This window comes from Lepisma saccharinum, chromosome 13, assembly GCF_977018435.1.
Source record: "Lepisma saccharinum chromosome 13, izLepSacc3.1, whole genome shotgun sequence".
NCBI classification, from domain to species: Eukaryota; Metazoa; Arthropoda; class Insecta; order Zygentoma; family Lepismatidae; genus Lepisma; species Lepisma saccharinum.
In genome coordinates this window covers 66,481,071-66,494,428 of record NC_139241.1, presented here as the reverse complement: position 1 = coordinate 66,494,428, position 13,358 = coordinate 66,481,071, and the positions used below count along the sequence as shown (strand labels likewise).

Sequence of the window (13,358 nt, the reverse complement as noted above, 5' to 3'; positions counted from 1 at the left end):
AAAACAAGTCCTGACTTGGTTCCTCCATTCTACTTGTATACTCTCCTCATAGAGTTAATTCATTTTAATCCTAGTTTATTCTGCGAGAATATTATTTTGCTGATATGTATTTCTTTCATCTACTATCATACAGGGTGGCAACAATTAAATTTTCTTTCATCGACTATCATACAGGGTGACCACAATCAAAGTTGCCCTACTCAGAACCCTCTGGAGCCCGTTCAAAGCAACGGATTGCGCTGAAACTTGTCACAGAGACTATGGAGATCATAGGGGAAGCAAATGTTGACTTAAAAAAAGTTCAAATTTTCACCACCAGGTGCAAATGTGGCGCATAGAATTAATTTCCGCCTAATCCAAGCCCTCTACAGCCCAGTCGAATCAACGGATTGCGCTGAAACTTAGTTTAATAGAGACGTACGGATACTAGAAAAAGCGAATGCTGATGAAAAAAGTTCACATTTTCACCACTAGGTTGAAATGTGGCGCTGAAGTGACAACCAGTAATTTGAGTCTATGTCGGTACAGCAGTGTTCAATATTGGACCTGTCAACGTGAATTACCCTTTGGAAGCGTAAGACAGTGTTGTCAATGGTCGCACGATATTTCCCTGGATGTTGTTCACTGTGCATCAGATTTCAGCGCCACATTTGCACCTGGTGGTAAAAATTTGAACCTTTTTTTTCGTTAGCAACCTCTTATTACTGCCGTTGCAACACCATGACAACGCACTATGCTGATCCTGTGCACAAGAAACCAGCGTTGCCAACCCTGATATAATTACCCTGTCATTATCATAAACCGACTCCCTTTTTCTCTTAGCAGGGTGCACTAACATCAATGGCAGTGGTGAGGGGAGGGGGCAATAAAGCAGGAAGGAAAATTGAGCAAACCAAGTGTTGCTAGATTCAATTTATTAGTCATAATTATAACTGTTATTTTTGTTATCATAGGAAATATGAATCTTGCCAACATACGTTATACAACTTACTACAGATAAGAAACATTAAGTTTGCAAGTAAATGACAAAAAGAAAAGTACATTAATTTGTGCTGTTGCAGAGGTCATAATACATAATCCCTTCTTCAGTTGTAGAGGCGGGGTCCAAAGCTGGTATAGACGCCACTGATTATCATAATGCAATATCAGTAGTTGGTATCTTTAACCTTTCACTTGCCTCCTTGCTATGCTAAACCCAATTTAAAAATTCTTTAAAAGTTTAAATTAAAAACATTCTTCAATTGAAAAGAGTTCACTATAACAAACTTACATCGTTACTAGGGCTAAGAACTGATGCCTATACTCTTACCGATGCTTGAAAATTGTAACATTAAAAGTTTTTTTTTCAAAATACTGATTCATATCAGTATGTAAGTACTCCACTCTATTCACATGCATAAATTTACCAAGAATTTTGCTTTAAAATATTCAAGTATTATATTACATGTTATGCTATTACGAAATTGAGTTTTTTTTACACAAACCTGTGCAAAATAGAAGGCAACTTATAATTTTGCATAATTTCCAGGATAATAAATTTCGCGAAAGTGCCGCGTGGCACAATCAAAACACAAAACACAAAAAATTGTTATATTAATTAATTCCTGCAAAACAAGGTATTTAGATTCCACTTTTTTTTACCTACCACAAACATTCCTTAAATGAATAAAATAACATAACATCAATTGATTTGAAATAGCTTACCACTTAGCTTATGGAAAGACCGCACAATAGGATTACTGTTTACTTCACACACGTAAATTCCAGAGTCAACTGGTTTGGAGTCTTTAATAACCAACACCCACACATCACCACCTAATAAATAGAAATAGAAACAACATTAAAACATATACTCAAAGCTACATAAGAATGGTCTTTATGTTAAAGCAGTACGAGTTTATGTTCTTAATCTCAGTCTAATAATGCATATTTAAAGATAGATGTATCTTTTACACAATACAGTGGAAAAGCAATATTGAATGTCATGAACAGAGTTAGGATTTTTAGGTGCGCACCTCTTTTTCGTAGTGAAAGTGAGACCTCTCTGGAAGGACTCAGTGTGTGAAATGTTGCCTCACCGTGAGAATGGAGCTAATTTTCCAGCACCTTTTTTCCCCTTTTTTGATAACCTTTCCCCTTCCCTCCCTTTTCTGGGACATTTATCTATTTTCCCCCGTTTTCGTGTTCTTAATCGCTTTTCCTCCCCTTTTTGTGTCCTTTTACTGGTGATGTTAAATATATTTCCTCAGCAAATCATTGAATTTTTCTTTTATTTTTTTGCGACACTTTTCTCTTTTAAGATGTTTTCACATTGTTAACTGAAATTGAATGTATTTAAACTGTGCTTGATTGTTGCCTATTTGAAATCAACAATGGAAAGGCAGCTACTGATATGCACCAGATTGCCGTTATTTTTTTTTAAGATAGAAAGAAGAAGGAAACGCAGTTTGGTCTTTGAAGCAACAATGTGTTTCTGAAGTGGTGGGTTTCACATTTCATGTGTGCGCAGTGGACTGATATTGTTTGTGGATGTAAGTTCATTACCTGCTTTTTCATTCTGTTAGATCCTGTTACTGCATGTACTTTACCGTGCCGAAAGTGCCCAGATCCCGATTTCTCAGTCTGGCTCAAGAATTTAAGCACGAGTTCGTAGAAAGTGATGGAACTGTTATTCGATGCACGGTTTGTGATACGGGAATCACATTAGATGAAAAACACCAGAGAGATCACATCCAGCAACATATTTCCAGCTCTAAGCATAAAAAAAAAACAAGAATCTGCAAGGAAGTAAATCTCGGTAGCCTCTCTTACGCAATGCATTTGAGCAGTGTTCTTCCAAGAACCAAAATTTAAAGGAATTTAATGTTGACTTGTGTGCATCTTTTACACAGGCCGGGATTCCACTCAACAAGGTGAACCATCTGGCCTTGAAGTGCCCGCTGAGAGTACGTTAAGGAAAAACTATATTGAACCTGTGTATGAAGAAACAGTTCGTAAAATTAAGGTGAAAGGTCAGATTGCGATATAGGTGTCATTCTGGATGAGACGACAGACTCAATGCAACGATATGTTTTGAACATTTTGGTTTTCCCTCTGACAGGTGAGGACGTTAAGCCCATGTTACTAAACATGTATGAGTTGCAGAAAACCAATGCCAGTACAGTGATGCAGCCATTTATGGATTTCATTACTCGCTGGGGATCATGGATTGAGTGTGCTGCATTTCTGTGTGAAAATTTTGAAAAAATTAAGGAGTTTGTGCTTTCCCTGGATTCAACCGATGCAGGTGCAATTTCCAAGGCACAGCAACTTCTCCTCCCAGACAAGATAGATGATTTGCAAAAAGAACTATTTTGTGTACATTCCTACAAGTACCTGTTGACAGCCATCAAAAGCTTAGAAGAACAAGGCGTCGAAAAGGAAAAACAATGGGATATCTTAACTACTGTGAGGGGGCAGTTAGATGGTTTTGCCAGAGACAAAATTGAGGCTAGTCTTGAAAAGAATCCGGATGTTGTGGAATTTGCCACTTCCACAGAGTTGCCATTCCGAGTGAATACTAAGTTTGCCCCACTTGTTTCTGTGGATGTAGAGAGAAGCTTCAGCTTATATAAAGATATTTTATCTCCGAAAAGAAACAAACTCACTTTTAAAAATTTAGAAATGCTTAATGTTGTCAGGTACAACAGCTTTGTGTTTTTCCCAGACTGGTGAATAACTGTAACACAACCTATGTGTGTGATGTGTACACAGTTTCGAGTGAATAGCTTACACTAATAAAATAGGAGGGAAAGTTTTAATAAGTAGTATAATTATCAGCACCTTTTTTGCCCCAATCAGCACCTTTTTTGCCCCTTTTTGGGGTCTTATTTTAGCACCTTTTCCCTTCCTTTTTCCCAATGAAATTTTCCCCTAAATATCCTAACTCTGGTCATGAAGATTCGAGAATGGTGGATCTCAATGGCTTTAGAGATTAGAAATTCTTGAATGATACAATATTTGTTTACGGAAATTAGTAAGACCGAGACTGGTTGCACTATGAACTGTTAGAGAAAATATATTTTATTTATTTTATTTATCGTATACAATATTTATTGAAAAACGTTAGGTACTATTACGCAGGCAGTAGTAAAATAATATCCCTTTTGCGTTACTTGCTAGAACCAGAACTATTTTTTAAGTACAGTGGCGTCATCTCGTGAACAAAAACTAAACTACATCTATCTACCGCCAAGGTGAAACACAAAGTCATTTCGTGGCATTTTTATGTCAAATTGGAACTCACATTTGAAATCGTAAGAAAAGATATGGAGTGCCTTTTAAACTGCGACTTTACAAAGATATTCGAAAATAGTTAAACGAATATGTTCGAATACCAATAGACGTTAATTATTTTCCTAATATGCACAATGATCGTTTAATAAATACAAGTAGTTTCTAAATAGCAAGAAACAATTTCTATATCTCACTATGTTTTAATTGCTATTTTATCAAAATCAAATGCGTGTTTATGCATCTATTTAAGTTTTTCAAACTCACATTAACGTGATATTTCCCAACCAATGACTGTTACGCGTAAGCTATGAGCTTACCTGTACATATTTCACCTTGGACTACAACTACAAATAAAGTCCACAACCAAATAGATATTCTGCTTCCAGAAGAAAGATAAATGTTGTTAGTTTGTCAAGTAAAAACCAAAACCGAAAGAAAAATTTCTGAAAATAGGAAGATGATTAAAAAGCAGTGAGTGTTCTCTGGTAGTTTCACTTGCCTGCCATAGCTCTACCTTCAAATGGAATTGCTGTAAGAAAGTAAAATAAATATTAGCATACAATGTCAATTTAATGTCCATGAGGTTACATGAAAAAAATCTTGCTTTTGTTGAACATTAACGAAATGGTAAACCGTCATAAGGAATCCAACCTAGGATCTCTAGATTTAAACGCAAACTGCTAAAAGGCATCGTGAAACGGCGATGCTTCACTTTCAGAGCACCGTAATTCTTTCAGCATCCTTCGTACTCACCTGATTTTGCACCGACGATTTATTAAAAAAAAAAAACAAGCTTCTGGTCATTACGTTAAGCATAGAAGTCTCAAAGGGAAAGGTGGGGAGAGTATCCTCAAGCCAAAGTGTACTATTTCTTCCTAGAAAAGTGACTTCTGTTGACACCTACTTCGCGGTAAAAGTATTAATTGTTCTTGATGGTGTGTTTCACATTTTCAGGAAGAAAAATCCCCAATAAAGAAAAAAAGTTGAGAAAATCGTTCTCTCTCTTGCGCCCCATTTCCAAGGAGTATTAATGGTATATTTTCTGGTATGTAAATTGAAGTCTCTGTATAAGACTGGCAATAACATATCACTAGAACATAAAGTTATGGAAACTATGCTGTGGAAAGTATTTAAACTTAGAACAATGCCACTTCTCCATTACCTCCAAAGCCTGCATTCAGATCTTGAGTTAAAATCCTACATTGATATAATTTATCAATATTCGCACCCAATCATACGAAAAGTTATATTAACAACGCCACAATCTTTGCAGGAAACAAGCGTTTTCGTAACTAAATGCACCATCTGTGTATATACCATTCAACAAATGAATTATCAATGTAGGAAATAAGGAACGACAATCATTTATGAACATTCCTATATACATACACACAAATAATTATTACACAAAAGAGACACTTTCAACATTGTATAAAACCTAAACTGTTAAATATACAGGCACCCGATACGTTTAACAGAGTAGGTAATGTCAAAATCTGGTACCACTGCAGTTCATTGTGAAGTCAACATTGACATTTGCGTCTTGTGACCAATTAAGCCAAATCGTTCTTTGGAGAATTCACGTTGTGTGGAATTGAATTAGCTAAATTGAACTAACTGTCGCTGTCCTACGGGATATCGTGTCTCCTGTACATATACATGATATGAAACAAAACAAAAACTATTGTAGGTACCGACGAGGATACTCCAAGTGTTAGGGAAGAGGATAGCACAGGGCATCTCTAACCTTGCTGATGCATACTTAGAAGACATTCCCTACAAATCCATGTGAAATATATGCCCAATTTCCTTGCAACGATCCTGTATATATTATCTGCTAAAGTTGTTTGCGAGTGTAACTCTCAGATAACACATGACAAATTATGCCATACGCTCAACATGCTTTAAAACCTCAAAAACAATAAAAACTCAAGTCTTTGGATAACGTATTGATGAATTTCTATTTATGATTGTGATTTAAAGTTTGTTTAAGGCCAGTTCATGTTCAGGCTCATCAGAACTGAACCTACTGTGTAATGTGCCTCTACCGGAGATCGAACTCGAGACCCCTTGACTACAAAGCAATATCGTTACTACTATACTATTGGAGCTATCCGATTATTTTTCTAATCACGTCAATAACTGTAAATACGTCTGTATGCGTGATTTGCATTATTTTTCGTAAACATTTAAGTTTATTCAAAATAAGGAATCATAGTAAGAGTAGGGGTCGGGGGGGGGATATTTTCGGCCATAAATCAGGTCATAATCTGTTTTTTGTGTAAACATGACAACAAATTAGCCACATATATTCAGCTTGTGATAAAAATAATGCAAGCTTCCCTGTGAATAGGTTTCGTAACAATGCACATGCATTCCCCGCGTATGTGTGTATAATTACAAAAAGTTACTGAACGAGAGAAAGACCAGTAGTTATATTTTGGCGTCACTGATCCTGGACTGCATTGCTGCAGACTAACGAGGCTCTGGCGTGTGGACTCGCAGCCAGTATAATTCTCTGTGGGACTTGGTGTCGGGTGCTACCCATGTGTATTTGTTGATTGAGTTGGTGTTTTAAGTCCACTTTATGCACAGTAAGGCTAATCGGGACTGGACCTACAGTTTAAAGTGGGATCCGAACCACTCTGTGCCTCCACCGGGTATCGAACCCGGGACACATTGATTACAAGGCGACGATGCTACCACTGCGCCATCGTGGAGGCCTCCATGTATGTTTGTGATTGTCCTTTCGTGAATTTAATCTCACCACCATTCATCCTCATCGTCGCGATTTCTTCCCCAAAAAGTGGAAGAAATGTGACGCTAAATAAACTAAATCAATCTGGCGTCACTGATTCATACGGCTTCAGGGGCGGCGCCAGAAATTTTCGACCGGGTGGGCAGAAGCTCCTTATTGATATATTAGGGTGGGCAGTATAAATGTAAGACCATGTATGTGTACGTAAGACGTATGTATCCTCCTCTCTCTTACACTCCCGATTTTCCTCTTACTTCTTTTCCCTTCCCTTTTCTTGTTTTCTTTCTTATTCCTTTCTAATCTATTGTCGCATCTTGTTCCATTTCCTATCGCTTTGTCTCTGATGGACACAATTATTTCAAGGAAGTGTTTACCAATGCGCAACCATACCCCAGCTATACATTCTAATCACATTCTTTCATGCATGTTAATACAGTGAAATAAATGTGAATTAGGTTTAAGCTTGTATTGCAAATACAAGGCACATAATTGATTTTATGTATTCGGCGTCAATGATAGAATGTGCGATGGTAGACAATCGTGAAGTTTCTCGTAATTTAAATGCATGTTCCTGAGCATAGTATTTTCATCGTATGAGTTTTTGACTGAAAGAGTTTTCTTACTCCTTGGGGGTCACTTTTCTTAGCTTACAAGGTTTGTACAACTGACAAATCTATCTGAATGTTTGTAGTAGCGGCGATTAGGTGCCAACATTTGAGGGGCAAGGACAATATACTTTTCTTGGTAGGAAAGGCTTAGCATAAAGAGACCATAGTGCGGGGGCAAAAAGTGGCAAAATGTGGCGGCGGAACTGCATCCCTCACTTCTCGCTCCTCCTAATCGCTGCCACTCAATGTTTGGATTAAAATGAACATCTTATTAGGAATGATTTAAAACACACACGGAAATCAAATTCTTTGTTCATTGTCCATGAAGTATTCCTAGGCTAATGAAAGGCTATTTTGACAGAATATCACTCACAAACAAGTAAGATCAAAAAATCTGTTTAGAATTGAAGAGATTATTAGCTAAGTTGCTATTGGTTTTCTGAACTCTCATGTTACTAATGCGGGAGAAGCAATACACGTGTGGTTACATGAACATATTTTTTGAGGTAACAAAATTATTTAGGACACAAGGAATTCATCGAAGTTGATCACCGTACCAGTAATAATTCATATATTTTTCATAATGACTTGGGTTGCATGGCGTGACCATTTCGAACACACTAGAATGTCAACCTCTATCCTGTGCAGCACACCCTGGAAACTTTATTCTTTCAGGGCAACGAGTCCCTGGTGCTTGGAACCACTGTCAAAGTAATAATTTATGAGGGTTTGTATTTTGAGTGTCAGCGTGTGTTTGTTTTCGCCCCTTCCTAACTTTAATCTAATCACCATTGCACCTTATCGTCATCATTATCAAAATTAGCAGAAAAATGACCTTAACCTTTAAACAGCCAATGGGTCATATATGACCCATGGTGCCGATTACAACATTCACGTGCTTTTAGGACCTTCATAATTGTATGTGAGGTTGTAAACGCTGACAGATGTTGAGATAAGACTTTGAAATGTCATATGGAAGAAAACCCACCCCTCCCCCTTTCTCTAATATGCAAATTAGCTATTTTTAGCCAAAATGCAAATTGTACATATTGGGTCATATTTTAGCTTGTATGAGAACTAGAACTTGAAAGAAGTTTTCCTTTGTTGCAAAACGTCTATTCTTTGAAAACAATGCAAAAGTTTGCGCCCTTTTTCCAAAAATAACGGGAGAAGAGGGGGCGAACGCGATTTTTTCATTGAAATTTGGGGACTTGGCCTCTCCCAACCCCGTTTTTCTCCCTTGGGTTTTCTAAATTGTACACGGTCGCATGCTCCAATGTATTTGTTTTCAAACAAAATTTATCCGAAGTAGATTGCTCAAATAGTCTCAGAGATATAACGTTTTTCTGAAATAAGTGTAAAAATTTAAAAATCGCACGCAAAGGCCGTGGCGAGAGAGGCTGTTTAAAGGTTAAATATAACACATCAACCACAACTTACTCTTCCAAAAATGGAGTTGCATTAGTTCATACGTCTTGGAAAGCTGAGATGGTAGTTTCAATTGCACAGCGTTTCATTAGTGGATCAAGTCAAGGCAGCTAATTCCGTGAACAATGATGTTGTTTGCAGAAAGTCTCAAATATTTGTTTCAGGCAATCACCCTCCTAAAATGGACGCATCTTCTGTGGTGATAAAATGCCACGTTTGGTGCGAGTTCTTTCTGTATACTTTTCCCCAAAGGCATAACGCTGTCGCATTATAATGAAGACGTCCTGTGTTCGACTCCCCCCTCCTCTGGTGGAAGCACAATGCACACTGGTTCCTAGGCCTCTCCGATGGAGTAGTGGTAACGTCGTCGACTTGTAATCAAGGATTCCCGGGTTCGATACCCGGTGGAGGCACGGCACAGTGGTTCGGATCGCACTTTAAACTGTAGGTGCAGTCCCGATTAGCCTTCCTGTACATAAAGTGGACTTCAAACAACAAATCAATCAATCAATCACACTGGTTCCACGTTAAACTGTAGGTTTAGTCCCGATTAGCCCTTCTGAGCATAAAAGTAGATTTAAAAACAAACTAATAAAATCGTCTTCTGGATACTTCGTGACATAACTTTTTTCTTTACTTCAGCTGCATCTACAGATTCTGTTGACATTTTCGGCTGATTCATGTGGCAAAATTTATGTATGGAAAGATGATTTCTAAATAGGATAAGCCACTCATTAGCAATTGAATAATTCTGTAGCTTTTTCCATACATAACTGGTTTATTAAAATTTATTCACAGCAGTATTATAGTGATTATTATGATTCCTTCTTATTAATTGAATGAATATAAAGTTGATATTTCGCATACCATATTGATATTTGAAGATAACAAGTATATAAAAATTGTAATGAAATAAAGAAGGGACACTTCTGGAATTTTAATGGAGAGCTAATTAAAACTATATTATACTCTCTAGCATAATTAAACCCGAAGGTTTATGGCTTCAGCAACAGAAGCCTTCCATCTGTCCCTATTCGGGGCAAGATCAATCCAATCATTTCGATCCTTGCCGATTTCTTTTAGGTCCATCTCAACGTTATCCGTCCATCCTCGTCTTGGCCTTCCTACTGGTCTTTTACCATCAGGTTTCCCAACAAGAATCCTGTAAACAATTTCTTTTCCTCTGCCATTCGTGTCACATGGCCTGCCCATCTAAGTCTTCTTGATTAAATTATTCTAATAATAATAATTAAAAAATCAAACTAATATATTGTGTTGCCGGAGGAAGTAACGCTAAGATGATGTTTTTATTTGTTTATTTGGAGATTATTTTAACCATACCCAGGCCGGAATTTATATACGTAATGTGGAGGCTCGGAGCTGCAGTCCACAAGTTCAACCTAAATTCTGATCTAATCTTGATCATACCCTGCATAATTTTGAACCTGCTCAGCCTACTAACTGCTTTTAATAATGGAAGTATTCATTTGATCACAGTTTTTGTTTCAATAGCTCTTGTATTTACTTTCACTTTCTAATGACAAAATTGGCTTTTTATAGGTTGATAATATGTGAATATTTCTACCATAGATAATATTCACAAGTAAAATATACATGTTATGAACACCAGAATACACTTATTTATCGAATTATTCATATATCTCGAAGTATATGTACTTATTGAATTTGATTGGGTGGGCAATTGGGTGGGCACAGGAATTTTCGGGTGGGCGCTTGCCCACCCGTGCCCACCCCTGGCGCCGTCCCTGTACGGCTTTTACATGTGAAGAAGCTCTTTTGACTAGAGCCGATGTTACTCTGAAAGTCTCTACACACGGAGAAGCCTGGGTATGCAACCAAATCAACTCCGAAGCGAGTTGGGTTGCATAGTGTCCAGGCGTTTCAATTTCCACTGAACGTTCGCTTATTCGTGTTACGATCGTCGGGGTGAGAGCTAACGCATCACGTAAGAAGTAGGCAAGTACCTAAATGATGCCGAGGTCCTCGGTGTGATCCGATAATATATTAATCTCTCGTTGCCTGCCTCTATTTATTCTTCGTCTAATGTCGAGATCCCACAAACGGGAATATATTTATGAAATAGAAGGAAATTATTATTATTCCGGAGGATGAACACCTACAGGGTGGGTGAGAAGTAGCTAGGCATTGAAAATTTGCTGTAGTGTTTGTAATATTTAAGCAATATCAATGCAACGTCCTGTACATATACATTATGGAGTAGGATTACGTATGTGCCAGCTCAGAATTCAATGCAGGCACCGGCGGCATCCACCAGCTTCCTTAAACGAACGTGGATGGAGTCCATGATCTTCTGTGGGAATTCCTTCGGGTTGTTTGTGATAACATCCAAAGTGTGGGGTTTTGTCTTGTACACTTCCTCCTTTGCTCAACCCCACATTAAAAAGTCACAGGGTGTGAGGTCTGGACTTCTAGCAGGCCATTCGTGAGGTCCTCGTCGTCCCAGCCAACGTCCCGACAGGATTCCATCCGTTCGTTGAAGGAAGCTGGTGGATGCCGCCGGTGCCTACATTGAATTCTGAGCTGGCACATAGGTAATCATATTCCATAATGTATATGTACAGAAAGTTTGAGATTGCTTAAATATTACAAAAACTACAGCCAATTTTCAATGCCTAGCTACTTCTCACCCACCCTGTACATCCAACAATGTGAAACATTCATGCAACCTTGACAACAACAATACAGTCAATCTCCGTGGCGGAGTGCCCAGCACAGATACCTAGATGCCAGAATCCCAAGTTCGAATCCAGCGCTGGGCATGTTCTTTCTGAGTGCCCATTCATCGCATTACCACTCATACTGATTTTCGCGATTAGCCAAAAGTGGGAGAAAAGCTAAGTAAACCAAATCAATCAATAAGAAAAAACACACATTGCATCATGTATTCCATCACCACTGCTGTCTAACAGAACATCTCACTTTCGACTAATCGCGAGAATGATTGAGTTGGTGTTTTAAGTCTACTTTATGAACAGTAAGGCTAATCGGGACTGCAGCTACAGTTTAAAGTGGGATCCGAACCACCATGTGCCTCCACCGGGTATCGAACCCGGGACCCATTGATTACAAGGCGACGACGCTACCACTGAGCCATCGGGGAGCCTAATCGCGAGAATGAGTATGAGTGATAACGTGATGCAAGAACACTCACAAAAAACAACCATGCCCAGGGCGAGATTCGAACCTGGGTCCCCTGGTGTCCTAGCAAACTATGATAACCACTCTGCCACGGAGGCCGGCAAAATGCGCGACCTAAACCCAGAGCCAGGGGCGGACAACCAGCTATTAAATAACCTCAATTTCTTACCCAGAACAACCTCTCACGTTCCTTGACACCGTAACAATAACGTGATTGTTAAATTCACATCGTCTAACGAAGTTCGCACTCTTCACTTCTCCCCTTTCTTATTCAACTTTATCTCTTTTCAAAGATTCTAAACCGTCGGCTTAAAATGAACGCACGGTTTCACCGGAATTCGGAAGTAGAGGAAATCTTGTTAGCGAAAATTTAAGGATACACGAAGGGAACTTTTAAGCCTATTCCCAGTACTTTCATCAATGATCGCTATTCAATTGTTTCCTCCTCTTTCATCGAACCGTTACCTTCTCTCCCCCCTTCTTGCTGATTGTTGCGAAGTTTCTGACAAAAATGATCCGTAAGAGAGAAACGCCAAGGGTTGAGGGAAAATAAGCTTCCGTTCAATAATAATTGATGGTGAAGAGAGTTCAAGGGGGATGGAGGGTGCAAGAACCCCTTTCTAGTTTCCAGAAACTTTATCGGAAACTTCTGAATTTGGCCTAAAACCATGCCCTTTTTTACTGTCGACAACAATATTCTCTCTCTGCCCTCAAAACGCCTAGCAACAATCTTGAGTTCTTGTCACCCCCTCCCTTTCCACTTTCGTCTAGTGTTTTCACTCTCCTTGACTGTGTGTTATTGATCTGGTACTCACTGAAATGTCGACGTTTGCAGCTGCGTGGCGTGCATTCCTGATATCAAAATGCCAACCTTGCTTTGTTGATAAACATTGGATGCGCTATAGGGAGCGTTGCAGATGCCATGGTCCGTTTCGGCTCTTTTCAAAGCACATAAGCAAATTAAAACCTTAACACTGAAGCTATACGGCAGTTGTTCTCAAACCTTTTCGATTCACGGCACTCTTATTGTTTCAAGATCTTTCCGCGGCGTCCAAGTCAGCCTATCTAACACTTGCAACGCTCAGTTTGTGTGGTTAGCTTGCTTGCCT

The 13,358-nt window shown here is 38.7% G+C and overlaps 1 protein-coding gene across 2 annotated transcripts in view; it reads right to left on the bottom strand.

Annotated features, from left to right (window-relative positions):
• Window positions 1–13,358, bottom strand: part of LOC145997389 (Ig-like and fibronectin type-III domain-containing protein 2) — a 430,200-nt gene that overhangs the window by 49,575 nt on the left and 367,267 nt on the right. Inside the window, exons 5-6 of one of the 2 annotated variants that reach the window (XM_083134380.1) lie at window positions 4,775–4,804; window positions 1,705–1,815 (exon numbers count right to left, since the gene is read on the bottom strand). In XM_083134380.1, the coding sequence (XP_082990506.1) occupies window positions 1,705–1,815; window positions 4,775–4,804 (141 nt within the window). The remainder of the gene's footprint in view (window positions 1–1,704; window positions 1,816–4,774; window positions 4,805–13,358) is intronic. The other variant, XM_083134381.1, reaches the window with a different exon arrangement.